Raw genomic sequence first — 22,065 nt, 5'->3', positions numbered from 1 at the left:
GCAGTATTATAGTAGTTATATTCTTGTATTTAGGGGAAGTATTATAGTAGGTATATTATTGTACATAGGGGCAGTGTTATAGTAGTTATATTCTTGTATATAGGAGGCAGTATTATAGAACTTATATTCTTGTATATAGGGGCAGTATTATAGTAGTTATATTCTTGTATATAGGGGGCAGTATTATAGTAGTTATATTCTTGTATATAGGAGAAGTATTATAGTAGTTATATTCTTGTATAAAAGGGGCAGTATTATAGTAGTTATATTCTTGTATATAGGGGCAGTATTATAGTAGTTATGTTCTTGTATATAAGGGCAGTATTATAGTAGTTATATTCTTGTATATAGGGGCAGTATTATAGTAGTTATATTCTTGTATATAGGAGCAGTATTATAGTAGTTATATTCTTGTATATAGGAACAGTATTATAGTAGTTATATTCTTGTATATAGGAACAGTATTATAGTAGTTATATTCTTGTATATAGGAGCAGTATTATAGTAGTTATATTCTTGTATATAGGGGCAGTATTATAGTAGTTATATTCTTGTATATAGGGGGCAGTATTATAGTAGTTATATTCTTGTATATAGGAGCAGTATTATAGTAGTTATATTCTTGTATATAGGGGGCAGTATTATAGTAGTTATATTCTTGTATATAGGGGGCAGTATTATAGTAATTATATTCTTGTATATAGGAGGCAGTATTATAGTAGTTATATTCTTGTATATAGGAGCAGTATTATAGTAGTTATATTCTTTATATAGGAGGCAGTATTATAGTAGTTATATTCTTGTATATAGGGGCAGTCTTATAGTAGTTATATTCTTGTATATAGGGGGCAGTATTAGGGTATGTTCACACGGCGGGGGTCCGTAACGGCTGAAATTACGGTATATGTTTCAGCCTGAAAACATCCCCGTAATTTCAGCCGTAACGGCATGTGCAGGCGCTTGAACGCCGCGTCAATTACGGCCGTAATTAGCGCTGCTATTCATTGGAGTCAATGAATAGCGGCTCCAAATACGGCCAAAGAAGTGACAGGTCACTTCTTCTACGCGGGCGTCTATTTACGCGCCGTCATTTGACAGCGGCGCGTAAATATACGCCTCGTGTGAACAGACAAACGTCTGCCCATTGCTTTCAATGGGCAGATGTTTGTCAGCGCTATTGAGGCGCTATTTTCAGACGTAATTCGGGGCAAAAACGCCCGAATTACGTCCGTAAATAGGCCGTGTGAACATACCCTTATAGTAGTTATATTCTTGTATATAGGAGCAGTATTATAGTAGTTATATTCTTGTATATAGGAACAGTATTATAGTAGTTATATTCTTGTATATAGGAACAGTATTATAGTAGTTATATTCTTGTATATAGGAGCAGTATTATAGTAGTTATATTCTTTATATAGGAGGCAGTATTATAGTAGTTATATTCTTGTATATAGGGGCAGTCTTATAGTAGTTATATTCTTGTATATAGGGGGCAGTATTATAGTAGTTATATTCTTGTATATAGGGGCAGTATTATAGTAGTTATATTATTGTATATAGGAGGCAGCATTATAGTAGTTATATTCTTGTATATAGGAGCAGTATTATAGTAGTTATATTCTTGTATATAGGGGCAGTATTATAGTAGTTATATTCTTGTATATAGGGGCAGCATTATAGTAGTTATATTCTTGTATATAGGGGGCAGTATTATAGTAGCTATATTCTTGTATATAGGGGCAGCATTATAGTAGTTATATTCTTGTATATAGGAGCAGTATTATAGTAGTTATATTCTTGTATATAGGGGGCAGTATTATAGTAGTTATATTCTTGTATATAGGGCAGTATTATAGTAGTTATATTCTTGTATATAGGGGCAGCATTATAGTAGTTATATTCTTGTATATAGGGGGCAGTATTATAGTAGTTATATTCTTGTATATAGAAGCAGTATTATAGTAGTTATATTCTTGTATATAGGATCAGTATTATAGTAGTTATATTCTTGTATATAGGGGGCAGTATTATAGTAGTTATATTCTTGTATATAGGGGGCAGTATTATAGTAGTTATATTCTTGTATATAGGGGCAGTATTATAGTAGTTATATTCTTGTATATAGGGGGCAGTATTATAGTAGTTATATTCTTGTATATAGGAGCAGTACTATAGTAGTTATATTCTTGTATATTGGGGCCAGTATTATAGTAGTTATATTCTTGTATATAGGAGCAGTATTATAGTAGTTATATTCTTGTATATAGGAGCAATATTATAGTAGCTATATTCTTGTATATAGAGGCAGTATTATAGTAGTTATATTCTTGTATATAGGAGCAGTATTATAGTAGTTATATTCTTGTGTATAGGAGGCAGTATTATAAAAGTTATATTCTTGTATATAGGAGCAGTATTATAGTAGTTATATTCTTGTGTATAGGAGGCAGTATTATAGTAGTTATATTCTTGTATATAGGGGCAGTATTATAGTAGTTATATTCTTGTATATAGGGGGCAGTATTATAGTAGTTATATTCTTGTATATAGGGGCAGTATTATAGTAGTTATATTCTTGTATATAGGGGGCAGTATTATAGTAGTTATATTCTTGTATATAGGAGCAGTATTATAGTAGTTATATTCTTATATATAGGAGCAGTATTATAGTAGTTATATTCTTGTATATAGGAGCAGTATTATAGTAGTTATATTCTTATATATAGGAGCAGTATTATAGTAGTTATATTCTTGTATATAGGAGCAGTATTATAGTAGTTATATTCTTATATATAGGAGCAGTATTATAGTAGTAATATTCTAGTATATGGGAGGCAGTATTATAGTAGTTATATTCTTTTATATAGGGGGCAGTATTATAGTAGTTATATTCTTGTATATAGGAGCAGTATTATAGTAGTTATATTCTTGTATATAGGGGCAGAATTATAGTAGTTATATTCTTGTACATAGAGGGCAGTATTATAGTAGTTATATTCTTGTATTTAGGGGAAGTATTATAGTAGGTATATTATTGTACATAGGGGCAGTGTTATAGTAGTTATATTCTTGTATATAGGAGGCAGTATTATAGAACTTATATTCTTGTATATAGGGGCAGTATTATAGTAGTTATATTCTTGTATATAGGGGGCAGTATTATAGTAGTTATATTCTTGTATATAGGAGAAGTATTATAGTAGTTATATTCTTGTATAAAAGGGGCAGTATTATAGTAGTTATATTCTTGTATATAGGGGCAGTATTATAGTAGTTATGTTCTTGTATATAAGGGCAGTATTATAGTAGTTATATTCTTGTATATAGGGGCAGTATTATAGTAGTTATATTCTTGTATATAGGGGGCAGTATTATAGTAGTTATATTCTTGTATATAGGGGCAGTATTATAGTAGTTATGTTTTTGTACATAGGGGCAGTATTATAGTAGTTATATTCTTGTATATAGGAGCAGTATTATAGTAGTTATATTCTTGTATATAGGAGCAGTGTTATAGTAGTTATATTCTTGTATATAGGGGGCAGTGTTATAGTAGTTATATTCTTGTGTATAGGGGCAGTTTTATAGTAGTTATATTCTTGTATATAGGGGGCAGTATTATAGTAGTTATATTCTTGTATATAGGGGGCAGTATTATAGTAGTTATATTCTTGTATATAGGGGCAGTATTATAGTAGCTATATTCTTGTATATAGGGGCAGCATTATAGTAGTTATATTCTTGTATATAGGAGCAGTATTATAGTAGTTATATTCTTGTATATAGGGGGCAGTATTATAGTAGTTATATTCTTGTATATAGGGCAGTATTATAGTAGTTATATTCTTGTATATAGGGGCAGCATTATAGTAGTTATATTCTTGTATATAGGAGCAGTATTATAGTAGTTATATTCTTGTATATAGGGGGCAGTATTATAGTAGTTATATTCTTGTATATAGGGGAGTATTATAGTAGTTATATTCTTGTATATAGGGGGCAGTATTATAGTAGTTATATTCTTGTATATAGGAGCAGTATTATAGTAGTTATATTCTTGTATATAGGGGGCAGTATTATAGTAGTTATATTCTTGTATATAGGAGCAGTATTATAGTAGTTATATTCCTGTATTTAGGAGCAGTATTATAGTGGTTATATTCTTGTATATAGGAGCAGTATTATAGTAGTTATATTCTTGTATATAGGAGCAGTATTATAGTAGTTATATTCTTATATATAGGAGCAGTATTATAGTAGTTATATTCTTGTATATAGGAGCAGTATTATAGTAGTTATATTCTTATATATAGGAGCAGTATTATAGTAGTTATATTCTTGTATATAGGAGCAGTATTATAGTAGTTATATTCTTATATATAGGAGCAGTATTATAGTAGTAATATTCTAGTATATGGGAGGCAGTATTATAGTAGTTATATTCTTGTATATAGGGGGCAGTATTATAGTAGTTATATTCTTGTATATAGGGGCAGAATTATAGTAGTTATATTCTTGTACATAGAGGGCAGTATTATAGTAGTTATATTCTTGTATTTAGGGGAAGTATTATAGTAGGTATATTATTGTACATAGGGGCAGTGTTATAGTAGTTATATTCTTGTATATAGGAGGCAGTATTATAGAACTTATATTCTTGTATATAGGGGCAGTATTATAGTAGTTATATTCTTGTATATAGGAGGCAGTATTATAGTAGTTATATTCTTGTATATAGGAGAAGTATTATAGTAGTTATATTCTTGTATAAAAGGGGCAGTATTATAGTAGTTATATTCTTGTATATAGGGGCAGTATTATAGTAGTTATGTTCTTGTATATAAGGGCAGTATTATAGTAGTTATATTCTTGTATATAGGGGCAGTATTATAGTAGTTATATTCTTGTTTATAGGGGGCAGTATTATAGTAGTTATATTCTTGTATATAGGGGCAGTATTATAGTAGTTATGTTTTTGTACATAGGGGCAGTATTATAGTAGTTATATTCTTGTATATAGGAGCAGTATTATAGTAGTTATATTCTTGTATATAGAAGCAGTGTTATAGTAGTTATATTCTTGTATATAGGGGCAGTATTATAGTAGTTATATTCTTGTATATAGGGGCAGTATTATAGTAGTTATATTCTTGTATATAGGAGCAGTATTATAGTAGTTATATTCTTGTATATAGGGGCAGTATTATAGTAGTTATATTCTTGTATATAGGGGCAGTATTATAGTAGTTATATTCTTGTATATAGGGGGCAGTATTATAGTAGTTATATTCTTGTATATAGGGGCATTATTATAGTAGTTATATTCTTGTATATAGCGGGAGTATTATAGTAGTTATATTCTTGTATATTGGAGCAGCATTATAGTAGTTATATTCTTGTATATAGGGGGCAGTATTATAGTAGTTATATTCTTGTATATAGGGGGCAGTATTATAGTAGTTATATTCTTGTATATAGGGGCAGTATTATAGTAGATATATTCTTGTATATAGGAGGCAGTATTATAGTAGTTCTATTCTTGTATATAGGGGCAGTATTATAGTAGTTATATTCTTGTATATAGGGGGCAGTATTATAGTAGTTATATTCTTGTATATAGAGGGCAGTATTATAGAAGTTATATTCTTGTATATAGGGGCAGTATTATAGTAGTTATATTCTTGTACATAGGGGGCAGTATTATAGTAGTTATATTCTTGTATATAGGGGCAGTATTATAGTAGTTATATTATTGTATATAGGGGCAGTATTATAGTAGTTATATTCTTGTATATAGGAGCAGTATGATAGTAGTTATATTCTTGTATATAGAGGCAGTATTATAGTAGTTATATTCTTGTATATAGGGGCAGTATTATAGTAGTTATATTCTTGTATATAGGGGCAGTATTATAGTAGTTATATTCTTGTATATATGGGCAGTATTATAGTAGTTATATTCTTGTATATAGGAGGCAGTATTATAGTAGTTATATTCTTGTATATAGGAGCAGTATTATAGTAGTTATAGTCTTGTATATAGGAGCAGTATTATAGTAGTTATATTCTTGTATATAGGGACAGTATTATAGTAGTTATGTTTTTGTACATAGGGGCAGTATTATAGTAGTTAGCTTCTTGTCCACGGTAGTAACGTAAAAATAATTACGGCTGGTAGAAAAAAAATTATCTTCATACGGAGGGAGAATTTTTCTTTAAGAATTTCCTAATCTGATTGATTCCTACAAAGCACGCTAAGTTCAGATAAAAAGGAGAAATCGTGCAGCGTTGCCGGTGTTAGAATATGGCTGCAGCTCTGCAGATCATTGTGAGATTTAGGAGGAATAATAATTGAGCGCAGGGCAGGGATTACTCACTTTGGGGCCTTAGGGAGAGCGATGATATTAATGTTTGTACTGCCGTGTGTGAGTCCTTAATATAGAGCTGTGGGAAATATTTATCACCGTAGATAAGCGCTATTTTTATTTCCAGCCGCTGCAATGATAGAGGGAATTTTGTGTCCTAAGTGCCACGACGGTCTACACCCATCACACAGAGCGCCGCTGTTAGACACAGGTGATGCGCTGGATATGACGTGACATCAGACAACGGCCATATTGCAAATTCTAACAACACGATAACTCACGACTGGGATATTTTTAGATTTCGAGTTGTCATCGAACTACAAATCCCATCATGAACATAAAAGAAAACAACTCTTCAAACATTCTTGTAAAAATTGGCGTAAAAACATAGCTCGTAGCAAGCGTAGATTTCAATTTCCGGCATGCACCTCTAAATAAATTTGGCACATTTTACTTTAACGAAGTCTTAAGCCTGGCGTGTGAAATGCCAGTCTAAGTAAATGTGCCCCTGTGTGTTTTAATCCCTATACCAATTAAAGATCACTTCTTGCGGTCAGTGAATGGAAACAATCTTCCAAGATATCTAGAAACTGAAATCCTATACAGACTTAAAGAGTTATTCCGATCACAGACATTTATAGCATATCCACAAAATATGCCATAAATCTCTGATCTTTGCAGGTCCCAGAGCTGGGACCCACATCTATGTCAATAATGGGGGTCCTCCAAAACGATCCTGCCCGGTGAGGTGACCGCTGCATCCAGGTGGTTTGCTAGAATTGTATTAAGTCTAGAAGCTCCTCAGGGCTTAACAGTCGGATACATTTTAGCTACACTGATACATTGTAGCAAAATACCAGAACAAATGAGAAATGCTGATGTGTCTACCAACAGAAGATTACCTAGAGTCTACACTGATGCATAATAGCAAACCCTCAGCTGTGTGAGCAGGACTAGTTCAATACAGATTTTCAGCCAGTCAATGTGAACATTCTTGTTTACATCCAGAGTCTAAAAACTTGTCCTGCTCACACAGCTGAGGGTTTGCGATCAATCTAGGCAATCCTCTATGAGATTGAAACAATCTCTCCCTTGTAGTGATGGTTTTGCTACAATGTATCAAGCTTATTAGCTCACAGAGGACTGTCTAGATACATTTGTAACAAACCCTTAACTCTGAGAAATATTAGGCCTAAAAGACTCTCTGGAAGAAAACAAGAAGATTTCCATTCATTGACAGCAAAGCAGAGGTTTGAAAAATGGTGAGAAATTGAAACACAAAGTATTTTTGAACATTTCGGAGTCCCAGATGTGAATGAAGCCTTATCACTATCGGTCAAAGCTTGATCCTCGCCGCTGTAAATATGGACGCCGTTTCCCTCCATACATTCTCCTTCTGCTGGTTTCACACAAACGACGTGAAGAATCGCCGCGCACCGAACGTCAGTCATTTACAGTATTTTTAGAAGCTTCGCTTTCCGAGGAAAGATCAAGCCCTGCGCCGTCTGTGAAGAAAAATAACACTCCGTCAAAAGGTAATGAGGTTATGAATCAAATGACAGAAAACCTGTCCTGTCTCCTGTTCCCGCGCCCCTGGGGATAATCTTTTCTGAGAACAATCCATGATCTTCGTTACACATTTTACTCTGGCGGAGTTCAGAAGAAAAAAAACAAACTCCGAGCCGTAACCCAAAGCTGCGCGTAAAAAAAAATGGCTTCTAAATACAAAGGGATTTGGAAGTTTAACCCTTTCCCTGCACGCCCCTACGTCCACACCATTACCGACTGAGAGCTTTGATTTCCGTCGGGGCGCTCGCAGTGAGAAGACGATCGGCTTGTTATTTTATCCGCCATGGTAGATTTCGGTTTTATTGAACTGTATCCACCGCTGTGATGTGACGACCTTCTTATAACCTCTATATAGGATTCTGCCCTGGAATTCAATGGACTGGAATTCAACAGATATTTCATCTAAGTTTAGCTTCGCAGAACAATCGTAAAATTTTACCCTTACAGATTTTTTTTATTTCATTTTTTTTCTTCCCATTACGGGTGATGATCAAATTTTAGCTTTTTCTCTCCTTAAAGGGATTTTCCTCCATAAACATCACAGGATGGGTGATAAATGTTCAATCGTCGGGGGGCCCCGATGCAGGGAACCCCGCCGATCGTCTGTTTCCAAAACTCCCATAGTTTGTCGGGAGCAGCAACATGAAAGCTTCACCTACGCTCCATACAAACACCTCCTCGCCCCTGCCGTGTGAGATTAGTGGGGGACTCGGGACCCCCGTTCTAATAATTGGTCCCAATAGCGAGAGGTCAAATCCTTATGAATTAAGATGCACATGAAGTTCTTTGGCCCTCATGAAAAATCTATGACAGGGCCCCCACCTACCATGTGCCATTAATAATACGGGTGTCTTATGTGGTAGGGGGGCCTTAAAGCACCCTCTGGCATCTGCTATCTCTGCACCCCCTATAGCTATACCCAGTAGGATATCTGTACAATGCCCTATTAATACTGAATTAATGGACAAATGAGCACACACTAAAAAGTCCCTAGAAAGTGCTAATTAGGGGGCCAAAAAAAGTGACCCCCTGCCCCAGTCACTCCCAAGACTCTTCCAGTTTAACAAGAGGATTACCGGAAGTGTCATGTGAGGGGTGGGCATAAACAACAAGGTCCGTTCCAGCGCCATGCTTGGCATATTTTAGGGGGTCTTCATAACTGGGATCCTTTGGACCGTCTAGAACAGGGGTCTCAAACTCGGCCGGATAAGTGGGCCGCATATAGAAAAAATGGGAAGTTGACGGGCCGCATTACTTTCAAATTTGATACAATACAAAATTATTGTTAATCAATTAGTTATTTGACCTACTATAACACTACATTACTAGAATAATAATACTACATTACTATAATAATAGCGCAAGGTTTAAAATTTGAGATATTTCTCCACGTGCTTATTTCAACAATCCAGCTTTCCAGTTTAAGTGTCGCTAAATGCAGTCCGGCGCCTCAGTTGGCAGAGTTTGGCAGACACACGTCAAGATTGGGCAGCCCCTTTTTAGATAGTGCTGCAGTGGCCTCTGTGGATGCTGCCGCAGTGCCCTCGGTGGATGCTGCCGCAGTGCCCTCGGTGGATGCTGCCGCTGTGCCCTCGGTGGATGCTGCCGCAGTGCCCTCTGTAGATAATGCAACACACCCCTAGATACTGCCACAGTACCCTCCGTTAATGCGGCCACAGTGCCCTCCGTTGATGCGGCCACAGTGCCCTCCGTTGATGTGGCCACAGTGCCCTCTGTTGATGCGGTCAGGGGCAACCCCAGAGCTGGAGTCCCGGGCAGAGCGCTAGTAGGCTCTTCCTGGGACCCCAGCTGTGCTTCTGACATCACTGGGACTCCCGCTCTGGGGAAGAGCTGACACACTGTCCATATATGGGCAGCGATGTCAGGGAATTCCACAGAGTCCCGGAGCAGAGCCTGTACTAGCGCTCTGCCCGGGACTCCAACTCTGTGGATGCCCCAGACATCGCTGTTCATATGTGGACAGCGATGTCAGGGAATTCCAGAGTCTCGGAGCAGAGCCGATACTAGCGGCTCTGTGTCCCGCGGGCCGCGTGCTTGAGACCCCTGGTCTAGAACATTATTATTGATATTGTAGTAAATGGGCCAGTCCCAAAAACATGTTCCCTTCAAGGGGTGATTTAGTTTGTCCAATTTAAAAAACTTTCCGCTAGTCGTCAACTTCTTATCCTATTAAAGTGCCAAGAATGGGGCAGGTAAAATCACTGACCCATAGACATAGTATATGTTTCCTCTATGGGAACAAGAACGTCCCATCACGGGTCCACGAGTTCAAAATCCTCCCCATAAATGACAGGATTCAGTTTGGATTCTTTGTTTTTTTTTTGGGCAAGGAGTTCCCAATTATTAACATGACAATCACCCTTATCCGGAACCAGAGGGCAGTGATTGACCAGGGTGACGGAGTTCAGTTTAAAGGGCACTCACCCCAAAAATTTAAAAATTGTCCTCTTCTATCAAATTCTCTTTAGCCAATTCTTCGTTACATCTGTTTGTGGGAAAGTTCTGTAATAACCCTTGTTTAAAGGAATTGTCCACTTCGGACAGTCCCTTTTTGTAAGAAGGGTCCCAAAATGATAATCTGATCAGAGGGTCTCCCACTGCGGGAACAAACGAATAACTTCGTCAAATGGGAGATGTCATAAGATGATGGTTGGTCGGGATCTGGCCACTGGGATCCCAACTGGTCCTGACAAAAGACCGGTTTTAGTCTCGGTCACTTCTTCAGTTGTCTGGCAAAGCTGGGCGATGACCAACATGGCCATAACTACCACTCCCATGGGGGAACGTCTCTGGTTATAGGCGCCATGACACCTTGTGGGGGACCAATCCTCAAAACAAAGGACCAAAATCTTACAGCTCACCAAAGCTCCCCGTGCAACTTGTCATGTCTCCATGGTTCCCATAGCTGACGCCAGTTATAAGGAAACTCTATTGTGTCGAGCATTAAATTGCTATTCCGCACCAGACTTCAATATTACATGTTCTCAAGATGAAGGAATTGAGAAGAACATCCTTAGGCCCTGTTCACACAGAGTTTTTGGCAGACGGAAAAATCTGCCTCAAAATTCCTTTGAGATTTTGACCTGCTGGCAGAACACTTTTTCGGCCGCAGACATTGAGCGCCGCGGGCAAAAAACGCAGCGAAAACCGCTTTCTCTGCCTCCTATTGATGTCAATGGGAGGTCAGAGACGGAAACGCATGGCTCTTCTTCCCGCGAGATTTTTTTTCCGCACGCGGGAAAAAACGTCTCCGCCAACCAATAAAATTAATAGGAGAAGTTTTCGCCAGTTTTTTACGCGGTTTCCGCGTCAAAATCCGCTCCAAAAAATCAGTGTAAACTAGGCCTCACAATTCTCCACTGCCCACTCTCAAACAGAGCAGGGATGATCCATAAGACAATGGCTTGTGACCCCACCAGAACATCTCAAGGGGATTGTACATGAGTTGAAAATCATGGCTGCTTTCTTTCAAAAACAGCGCCACACCTGTCTATGGGTTGTGTCTGGAAATTGCAGCTCAGTTCCATTAAAGTGAATATGGGTACGCTGCAATGCCACTCACAACCTGTGGACAGGTGTGGCGCTGTTTTTGAAAGAAAGCAGCCATGTTTTTTATATCTCTTAACTTCTCCGACAGTCCTTTTGTAGATGCGGCTGAATGAAAGCCTCTTTGAAAAACCTTGTACAAATGAGGGCTCATGTCCTGGAGTGCTCCGCTTGTCATAATTATAGGGCTGCTGGGTAATACGAAGGTCTACGAGGGCTTGTTTACCTACTCAATTATTGCAACCACAATTACTTTGTCTTACATTGTAGAGAAAGAGATTGAAATGGTTCTCCAGGCTGCCTGGAGTTCAACGATGGCCATTGGGATCACGTAAGGTCAAAAACAAAACAACAATCAGTCAGTAAGGTTGTCAGGTTGTCAACCAAAAGTCAGTAGAAGGGGTTCTCCACCACAATTCAGAGAAAAGTCTGATTAATAATGCCTGGGGTGAAGAATGTCATCTCTCTTTCTGCTATCGACACCATGACTAGTCTTGAGCTGAACATCTCAGTCAAGTCTGACAATCTGGTTGCTAGGGATATACTGCCATAGATACAGTCTTCTCAATAAGGTTGTCAGGCAGCGAGCCCTTAGCGACCAGTCTGTCTTCAGTTCAAGTAAGAATTGCCACCTGACGACAAAAAAGATACAAGGGTCTTGTATGGAGATACGCCAGGCCTATGCCTACCCCTTACTACCACATTATCTATATTTTTTGTAAAAATACATTTAGGTGGAAGACCCCTTTAAGGAATTTTCGGGGATATATACGACTTTATAAATTGTCTACATGCCTTAATCTGATTCAACCAAAATTCAGGACAGCCATCTCCTTGTTTTGGGTTGTCTAGGCCACAATATTGATGACATACAATGCTGAAATTATGGACAATTACTGGATTCGAGGTCACGGTCATGGGTTGACCTGGGACCAAGACTGTTGGGAGTGTGGGAGCAAACAAGAGGAGTAGATACATGTACCCTGGTGTGAACCGAGCCCATGACCCTAGTACTGCAAGGCACCAATGCCAACCCAAGAGCCACCATTGGTGTTGTCCATCAGGTGCCGGCTGACGGGCACATATGGGAGTCATTACTATTTATTCGCACTCTTGTTGAACGTTATTACATCTTGGCGCTGCTTCTAGGCCATTTTCTTCGCTTTCAGCTAGGACTTGATTTTACTAATACATCTCCTATCAAGTCCTTGATTTATTTATGCACACCAGAACAAATTTACATGGCTGAGCTAATTGACAAACTGTGCTCAGTCCCCGAAGGCCGAGCGTGGTTAGAAGGCATTAATTCATTACACGACAGCCTATAGCCTTTTCCCTTATGTCGCGGGGGCCTTGTTACTGTAACTGGTGGGTGATATACATTAAATCAGCTCATAATCGGCTAATGAGAACAATAATTAGACAATGTACCTTCTGCAATTAGTGATCCTTACACGCCAGCTGTGCGGACAACTAGGAACAAGACTATTAACAGTCCATTTGGTGGGGGGGGGGGGGGTGGACATACAGAAAGTTCTAGAACTTTCAGGTAGGGACTGATCTGCACTAATTCTAGAACACAGATACAATTTGCAAAAAGAAACTGCTTGGCTGAAAATAAGTCACGGAAAATGGGATCAAAGTTCCGTCATATCACAGGAAGAGGCCGTACATGGGGTCTATTCACATGTCACGGTCACATCGTGATTTTTTTACAGCAATTTTTGTAAAATTGCGGCAAAAAAACGCAACATGACCAGCCGCTTAGCATGGCTTTTTTCTGCGATATGTAGTCACATATTGAGATACAATGTTAGAACATTGTATCCCAAAGTTGCCCTCTGCCGTAACATATGTACTAATAGCGGCACAAGTGAAAGCAGGCATGCCAATCATAATGGGTGGCGTAATAGGCATCGTATCCCCTACTAGGAAAGATTATGAACGTTACTGAGTATTGTCAATGTCACTTAGATCATTGGCGGTGCAGATCTGATTGGCTATGGGTTATCATATCCCCGTCCACTTCACAGCACATCTCCTGCTGTGACTATTCCAGTGATTTGATTGGTTATAGTGTCTTTTTTCCCCGCCCACTTCACAACACGTATCATGCTCTGACCATTCCAGTGATTTGGTTATTTATAGGGTATTCTATCTCCACCCACTTTATAACATCTATAAATCCATTCCTGGGATTTGATTGGTTAGAGAGTCTTTTCCCCCACCCACTTTATAACAGCTCTCCTGCTGCGACCATTCTAGTGATTTGATTGGTTATAGAGTGTTTTATCTCCACCCGCTTTACAACAAATATCCTGCTTTGATCATTCCTGAGATTTGATTGGTTATAGAGTGTTCTATTCCCGCCCCGTTTCACCGTTCACTTCCTGCTGCTGGGATAGTTTTCCATGATTTAATTAGCTGGAGTGATAAATAACCACCTACACCACGACCCGCTGCACAGAGCCACGGCAGAGATGAAGAATGACGAAATACGGTGTTCACCTGATCTACATAATGGACTTTTTGTATCGTGTTGTCATAGACATCATTCTGGATGCTCAGTGGTTAAATACACTGACGACAGAAGAACGACCATGCCTTATCGACTCCTCATAACCTTCACTTTATCGCTGGGTATAAGCACCAAAAATAAAATTTAAGTTCAGATGGGCAAGGACACGGATATATCTAATACAAGGGATGGTAGTAATACATGGACAGGGAAAAACATTGTGCTGAGGGTATTCTCATATCTATCTATCTATCTCATATCTATCTATCTCATATCTATCTATCTATCTATCTATCTATCTATCTATCTATCTATCTATCTATCTATCTCATATCTATCTATCTATCTATCTATCTCATATCTATCTATCTCATATTTATCTATCTCATATCTATCTCATATCTATCTATCTATCTATCTATCTATCTATCTATCTATCTATCTATCTATCTATCTATCTAATATCTATCTATCCATCTATCTATCTCATATCTATCTATCTATCTATCTATCTATCTATCTATCTATCTATCTATCTATCTATCTATCTATCTATCTATCTCATATCTATCTATCTCATATCTATCTATCTATCTATCTCATATTTATCTATCTCATATCTATCTCATATCTATCTATCTCATATATCTATCTATCTATCTATCTATCTATCTCATATCTATCTATCTCATATCTATCTATCTATCTCATATTTATCTATCTCATATCTATCTATCTATCTATCTATCTATCTATCTATCTATCTATCTATCTATCTATCTATCTATCTATCTATCTATCTATCTATCTATCTCATATCTATCTATCCATCTATCTATCTCATATCTATCTATCTCATATCTATCTATCTATCTATCTATCTATCTATCTATCTATCTATCTATCTATCTATCTATCTATCTATCTATCTATCTATCTCATATCTATCTATCTCATATCTATCTATCTATCTATCTATCTATCTATCTATCTATCTATCTATCTATCTATCTATCTATCTATCTATCTCATATCTATCTATCTATCTATCTCATATTTATCTATCTCATATCTATCACTTGAGAAAGGCTCCTGTGTTGAGCTGAAACGTCGTGTGTATATGGACCAATAAAGCACCTTTTTCTACCTTGCTTATACCTTGGGAGTGCTGCCTGATTTTTGGATTCTACTACAGCAGGTCTGTTAGCCCTGACCTGGGCAGGTCGGCACCCACCTATGATTTACAAGGCTGTGTGGCTGACATTGTATTTGGACTTTATCTATCTATCTATCTATCTCATATCTATCTATCTCATATCTATCTATCTATCTATCTATCTCATATCTATCTATCTATCTCATATCTATCTATCTATCTATCTATCTATCTCATATCTATCTATCTCATATCTATCTATCTATCTATCTATCTCATATCTATCTCATATCTATCTCTCTATCTATCTCTCTCATATCTATCTATCTATCTATCTCTCTCTCATATCTATCTATCTATCTCTCTCATATCTATCTATCTCTCTCATATCTATCTATCTATCTATCTATCTATCTATCTATCTCATATCTATCTCTCTCATATCTATCTATCTATCTATCTATCTATCTCATATCTATCTATCTCATATCTATCTATCTCTCTCATATCTATCTATCTATCTCATATCTATCTATCTATCTAATATCTATCTATCTAATATCTATCTATCTATCTATCTATCTATCTATCTATCTATCTATCTATCTATCTATCTATCTATCTATCTATCTATCTATCTATCTATCTATCTATCTCATATCTATCTCTCTCATATCTATCTATCTCATATCTATCTATCTCATATCTATCTATCTATCTATCTATCTATCTATCTATCTATCTATCTATCTATCTATCTATCTATCTATCTATCTCTCTATCTCATATCTATCTATCTATCTCTCTATCTCATATCTATCTCTCTATCTCATATCTATCTATCTATCTATCTATCTATCTATCTCATATCCATCTATCTATCTATCTATCTATTTATCACTTCCATATATTTGTTTGATAGCTTGCTCTAAAACCAAGGCCATTAATGTGGAGTTTATCCTCCTCATTTGACATGACTTGTTAGCAAGCCATCGGCTGAACAACTATTCCTCCCATCTCCCCCGGACACACACACTCAGCTCAGCCGAGCACGCATGTGTTTCCAATGGGAAGAAGGTAATAAGTGGTTGTCAGACCCTTCTTATCTCCTGCGATAAAGGATGGGGCATGATGAAATTCCATATCCCTCTTTCCTCCGACATCTGCCAATGGGGGAGTGTTGGGATAGCCCCATTCACATCAGGTGGTCGGCTGGTATCACCGAAATCATGTTTAGCCGACTTTCATCTAATGTGTATGGGCAGCTTAGGGGCCCTGGTATTCACCCTTAAGCCCTGCAAGGATGTCTGGACTTTGTTGCAGGATATGGGGGATACGGTACCCAAAATGGTCTCCGATTGTTGCCAGGTGCAAAAATATCTCCGGTAGAACCATAATCGTAAGTGAGGCAGTAGTCAGGACGAAACCAATGCAGGCCGAGGGACTGCAGCCGAAAAACGTAACAGTAGGAAAGTGATTTACTAGATAATATTGGACAAATGATGTAATCAGGTTGCACCCTCTGGTATAACAATGCGACACGGCTGAGAAGGACTGGTGCTGGAGTGGGGGGCAGTGATTGGGTGCCCCCACTTGACAGGATTGCCCAATGACGCTGCTGGATCTGAGAGAGGGGGTTAACATGGACTTTATGCGGAATGTTAGTAATGGGGGCACATACTTTTCGCAATATAGTGCCTGATGTTGTACTTACAGGAAGGCCAGACCCAGGTAATTGGCGGTACTTCCCCAATACATAGGATTCTCCATTACAGTAAACGGGAAGCCGGTCACCTTCTTCTCCATCAGAATTCCAAAATAATCACCTGGAATCAGAGAAGAAGAAAGAAAACATAACAGTAAGACATTCATTAGAGCTATTCAAGTAATGGCGCCCTGTACCTCGTGCCTCAATGATTCTTCAGAATCCAGTGAATTGTTAGACTAAACTCTGCATGCAGCCACCACTAGGGGGAGCTTACTGAATACTGCGTTATTATTGATACCAATGTATGATCAGTATGCAGTAAGCTCATGAGCTCCCTCTAGTGGTGGCAGCAGGTAGCTAGAACCTTATCTTTTAACACACATATATATATATATATATATATATATATACATGCACTACAAAAGTTTAGGGTCACTTAGAAATTTCCTTATTTTTGCAAAAAAAGCACAGTTTTTTTTAATGAAGATAACATTAAATTAATCAGAAATCCACTCTATACATTGTTAATGTGCTAAATGACTATTCTAGCTGCAAACGTCTGGTTTTTAATGCAATATCTACATAGGTGTATAGAGGCCCATTTCCAGCAACCATCACTCCAGTGTTCTAATGGTACATTGTGTTTGCTAACTGTGTTAGAAGGCTAATGGATGATTAGAAAACACTTGAAAACCCTTGTGCAATTATGTTAGCACCGCTGTAAACAGTTTTGCTGTTTAGAGGAGCTATAAAACTGACCTTCCTTTGAGCTAGTTGAGAATCTGGAGCATTACATTTGTGGGTTCGATTAAACTCTCAAAATGGCTAGAAAAAGAGAGCTTTCATGTGAGACTCGACAGTCTATTCTTGTTCTTAGAAATGAAGGCTATTCCATGCGAGAAATTGCCAAGAAACTGAAGATTTCCTACAACGGTGTGTACTACTCCCTTCAGAGGACAGCAAAAACAGGCTCTAACCAGAGTAGAAAGAGAAGTGGGAGGCCCCGCTGCACAACTGAGCAACAAGACAAGTACATTAGAGTCTCTAGTTTGAGAAATAGACGCCTCACAGGTCCTCAACTGGCAGCTTCATTAAATAGTACCCGCAAAACGCCAGTGTCAACGTCTACAGTGAAGAGGCGACTCCGGGATGCTGGCCTTCAGGGCAGAGTGGCAAAGAAAAAGCCATATCTGAGACTGGCTAATAAAAGGAAAAGATTAATATGGGCAAAAGCTCAGACATTGGACAGAGGAAGATTGGGAAAAAGTGTTATGGACAGACGAATGGAAGTTTGAGGTGTTTGGATCACACAGAAGAATATTTGTGAGACGCAGAACAACTGAAAAGATGCTGGAAGAGCGCCTGACACCATCTGTCAAGCATGGTGGAGGTCATGTGATGGTCTGGGGTAAAGTGGGAGATTTGTACAAGGTAAAAGGGATTTTGAATAAGGAAGGCTATCACTCCGCAACGCCATGCCATACCCTGTGGACAGCCCTTGATTGGAGCCAATTTCATCCTACAACAGGACAATGACCCAAAGCACCTCCAAATGATGCAAGAACTATTTAGGGAAGAAGCAGGCAGCTGGTATTCTATCTGTAATGGAGTGGCCAGCGCAGTCACCAGATCTCAACCCCATAGAGCTGTTGTGGGAGCAGCTTGACCGTATGGTACGCAAGAAGTGCCCATCAAGCCAATCCAACTTGTGGGAGGGGCTTCTGGAAGCATGGGGGGAAATGTCTCCCGATGACCTCAGCAAATTAACAGCTCGAATGCCAAAGGTCTGCAATGCTGGAATTGCTGCAAATGGAGCATTCCAAGACCAAAGCAAAGTCTGAAGGAGAAAATCATTATTTCTAACCTTGTCAATGTCTGGACTATATTTTCTAGTCATTTTGCAACTCATTTGATAAATATAAGTGTGAGTTTTCATGGAAAACACAAAATTGTCTGGGTGACCCCAAACTTTTGAACGGTAATATATATATATATATGCACATTTGGAGCTTTGTATCATAAAACCTGAGCTCCAACCGCCATACAGATATATTAAGAAGTTAATCAGTGCAGAATATTGTACCTATTTAGATATATATATATATTTTTTTTTTAAATGGTCAGCTCGCCGCATTCCAGCGGCGACGGCCACTGCCATAATGAGTCTCGGAGGGGCTGGCTGGAATGTCAGGTGGAACTCTATTTAAATCCCTTGCTTGCTGTCCTCAGTGCTAGTTATCAGTGTTAGTTCCCTAACCTGGTTTGCTATCCTGAACTTGAACTTTATTGTTGTAACCTGTTTCTGTCCTTGACGACCCTCCTGGCTGCTGCTACTGTGCTAAGCACCCAGCTCCGCAACATCACAATTACCAAACGCTGGATTGCCTGATTACTGTTTCTGTACCATGTACCCAGCTCTGCTATATCACTGTTACGAACCCTGGTTTGGCAGACTACTGCCTCTGTACCACACACCCAGCTCTGCTACATCCCCCTGACCGAACCCTGAACTGCTTGAATCTGATGTCAATATTTTGGTACAGATGATAGACTTTTACTGCTGTTAATTGTAGCAACCGTATGTCCAACCGCCCCATTGTTTGGTTCCCCTTCCGCTGACACTATCCAGAGAATCAACCACCGGCAAGTTAGAGGCACCAAAGTCCTAGGGCCAGCCGAGTACCTTGATCCTGACCGAGCTTGTGGGAAAGGGATGGGGTGCTATAGGTGAATTGTTCTGCCAGTCTGGTTCTTTCTTTAGGTATCGTAGGGACCGGACCGGACCGTAACAAAAGGCAGACATTCAATTTAAGGACTGAAACGCTGATAATAATAATACAACATGTTACATAGAATGTGGACTATAATAAAGTGACCTTTGGTATAAATGTGTCCTGCATAACAGACGTAGACAATTACATCGAAGCTTACGTAAATCCTCTGCGGCGCGGTGTACATTTTTCTCCGGTAAAATGTCCGGTGTCTAAATAGACGTGTTTATTGGGTTGGGATGGTAATGAGGTCTCTAGTAATGAACTCGCACACAGTGACCAGATAAATGGATCAATCTCCCTGGGGTACATGGATATTTGTGTGTGCGGCGTGTTATATAATGTGCAATGTTCTCACGCGCGTAATACGGCGGTAACGAGGACGGCGAAAGTAATATAGCAAAAGTTGGTAGTGTTCATGATTCCTCACCACATTCTGCCCAGAAAAAAAATTATTCAACAATAAGTGATTCTTGATAATATCTGTATCTGGGAAAGCTGGGTGGCCTTTATATGGCCATCATTGCAGATCCCACAGGGGGTTGTCACACAGCTTTCCTAGAATCCTGTAAGTCCAATTTGCCTTTTCATAGTGAATTATGTAAGTAATGTTGGAGAGGGGATTATCTGAATAACGGGTAGATGTACCATTCTGGGACCTAGAAAAGCAGGATGATAAACATTGCAATTAGGATTTCCTAGAATTAGATGTAATTAACAAACTAATAAAATTTTTACCAACTTCACAGTAGAGGACGGCTCAAAGAAAATCCTATTCTGTTATATCTGATTGTGAGAAAGCTGGGTGACAATTGGCTGTTATTACAGTTTCAACAGAGGGTTGTCATCCAACTTTCCCAGGCTGCCTATGGTGATCCATCCCTTGTTTCTACGTCAATAAAAAGAAAAGAGGAGAAGAGAAAAAAAAGACACGGAAAGAAGGGAAGGGAGAGAAATAAAGAATGTAAGGTAAAGAAAGAATGAATGAATGAAAGAAAGAAGAAGGGAAGAAAAAAAGGGAAGGGAGAAAAGGAAATAATGAAAGGGAAAGAAAGAAGGAAAGGGAAAAAAAAAGGAAAGAAAGGAGGGAAGGAAGGAAAGAAAGACGGAAAGAAGGGAGGAAAGGAAAGAAAGAAGGGAGGGAAGGAAAGAAAGAAGGGATGGAAGGAAAGAAAGAAGGAAGGGAAAGGAGGAAGGAGGGAAAGGAGGGAAAGGAGGAAGGGAGGGAAAGGAGGAAGGAAAGAAAGAAGGGAGGGAAAGGAGGAAGGAAATGAAAGAAGGAAGGAAGGGAAGGAAAGAAAGAAGGAAAAGAATGGAGGGAAGGAAGGAAAGGAACGAAAGAAGGGAGGGAAGGAAGGAAGGGAGGGAGGGAAAGAGAGAAGGGAGGGAAAGAGGGAAGTAAGGAAAAGAGGGAAGGGAGGGAGAGAAGGAAAGGAGGGAAAGAAATAAGGAAAGAAGAGAGGGAAGGAAGGAAAAAAGGGAGGGAAAGAAGGAAGGGAGGGAAGGGGTAGGAAGAGAGGAAGGAAACGAAAGAAAATAAAAAGGAAAAGAAAAAACAGGATAAGGATAAGAAAGAAAAGGAAAGTAAGTAGCTTGTGGTGGGAAGTAGAAAAGGAGAAAGGAAATGAGGGAGGGGAAAAAATGAAGAGAGGAAATGAATAAAAGGAGGGAAGGGTAAGACAAAGGAGGGAAGTAGGAAGAAAAGGAGGGAGGGAAGAAGAAAAAGAAAGAAGCATGGAGGGAAAAGAAGGGGAAGGAAGGGAATGCGAAGGAACGGGGACGAAGGAAGGAAGGGAGAGTGAAGAAATAAAGGAGTGGAGGAGAGGAAAAAAATAGGAAGGTTAGAAGAAAGAAAAAGAAGAAAGGGGAAAGGAAGGGAACATAAAGAAAGTTAAGAAAAAAGGAAGGAAGGGAGAAATGAAAGAAAAAAAGAAGGGAAGGAGGAAAGGAAGGAATGGAAATGCACTTATTATACTGCTTCATGCCTTAGTACCGTTGCCAACAAAGTGGTCGAATGATGCCATAGTCATATGAGTAGTTCCTACAAAAGTATTTGGGTTCGGAGGAAAACTACTTCTCCTTATAAAATGGCTGCTCCTTGTTATATGGGAGGCGAGTGGCCTTACAAATTACTGATCACTCACTTTACATAATTGGCCTTTGTGTTTACATAATGTATGCGGTAAGGCGCCACATGTGTTCGCGCCCCAGTTTTTCAAATATTACCCTGGTAAAGTGGGGCACAGCAGGTCCGTATACAGAACAACAAGTAAAGGAACAATCTACGGAAATAAACTTCAGCGCATTGATTCTCGCAGACGGCTGTATGCCGCAATTAACAGAGGAAGAAGAAGAGAGAAATCCATCACTGGCAGGAAGCCGCACGGTTACTAGCAATCATATGTGCA

At 38.6% G+C, this 22,065-nt stretch overlaps 1 protein-coding gene across 2 annotated transcripts in view; it reads right to left on the bottom strand.

Moving 5' to 3' along the window:
• PEMT (phosphatidylethanolamine N-methyltransferase) overlaps positions 1-22,065 on the bottom strand; it is a 165,306-nt gene that overhangs the window by 71,089 nt on the left and 72,152 nt on the right. For both annotated transcript variants that reach the window (XM_075830662.1, XM_075830661.1), the window contains exon 5: positions 16,893-17,004. In XM_075830662.1, coding sequence (XP_075686777.1) covers positions 16,893-17,004 — 112 coding nt within the window. The remainder of the gene's footprint in view (positions 1-16,892; positions 17,005-22,065) is intronic.

The sequence above is a fragment of the Rhinoderma darwinii genome, chromosome 6 (assembly GCF_050947455.1).
Source record: "Rhinoderma darwinii isolate aRhiDar2 chromosome 6, aRhiDar2.hap1, whole genome shotgun sequence".
Classification (NCBI taxonomy): Eukaryota; Metazoa; Chordata; class Amphibia; order Anura; family Rhinodermatidae; genus Rhinoderma; species Rhinoderma darwinii.
The sequence above is the reverse complement of the archived record's forward strand: the minus strand, read 5'-3'. Positions and strand labels throughout refer to the sequence as shown.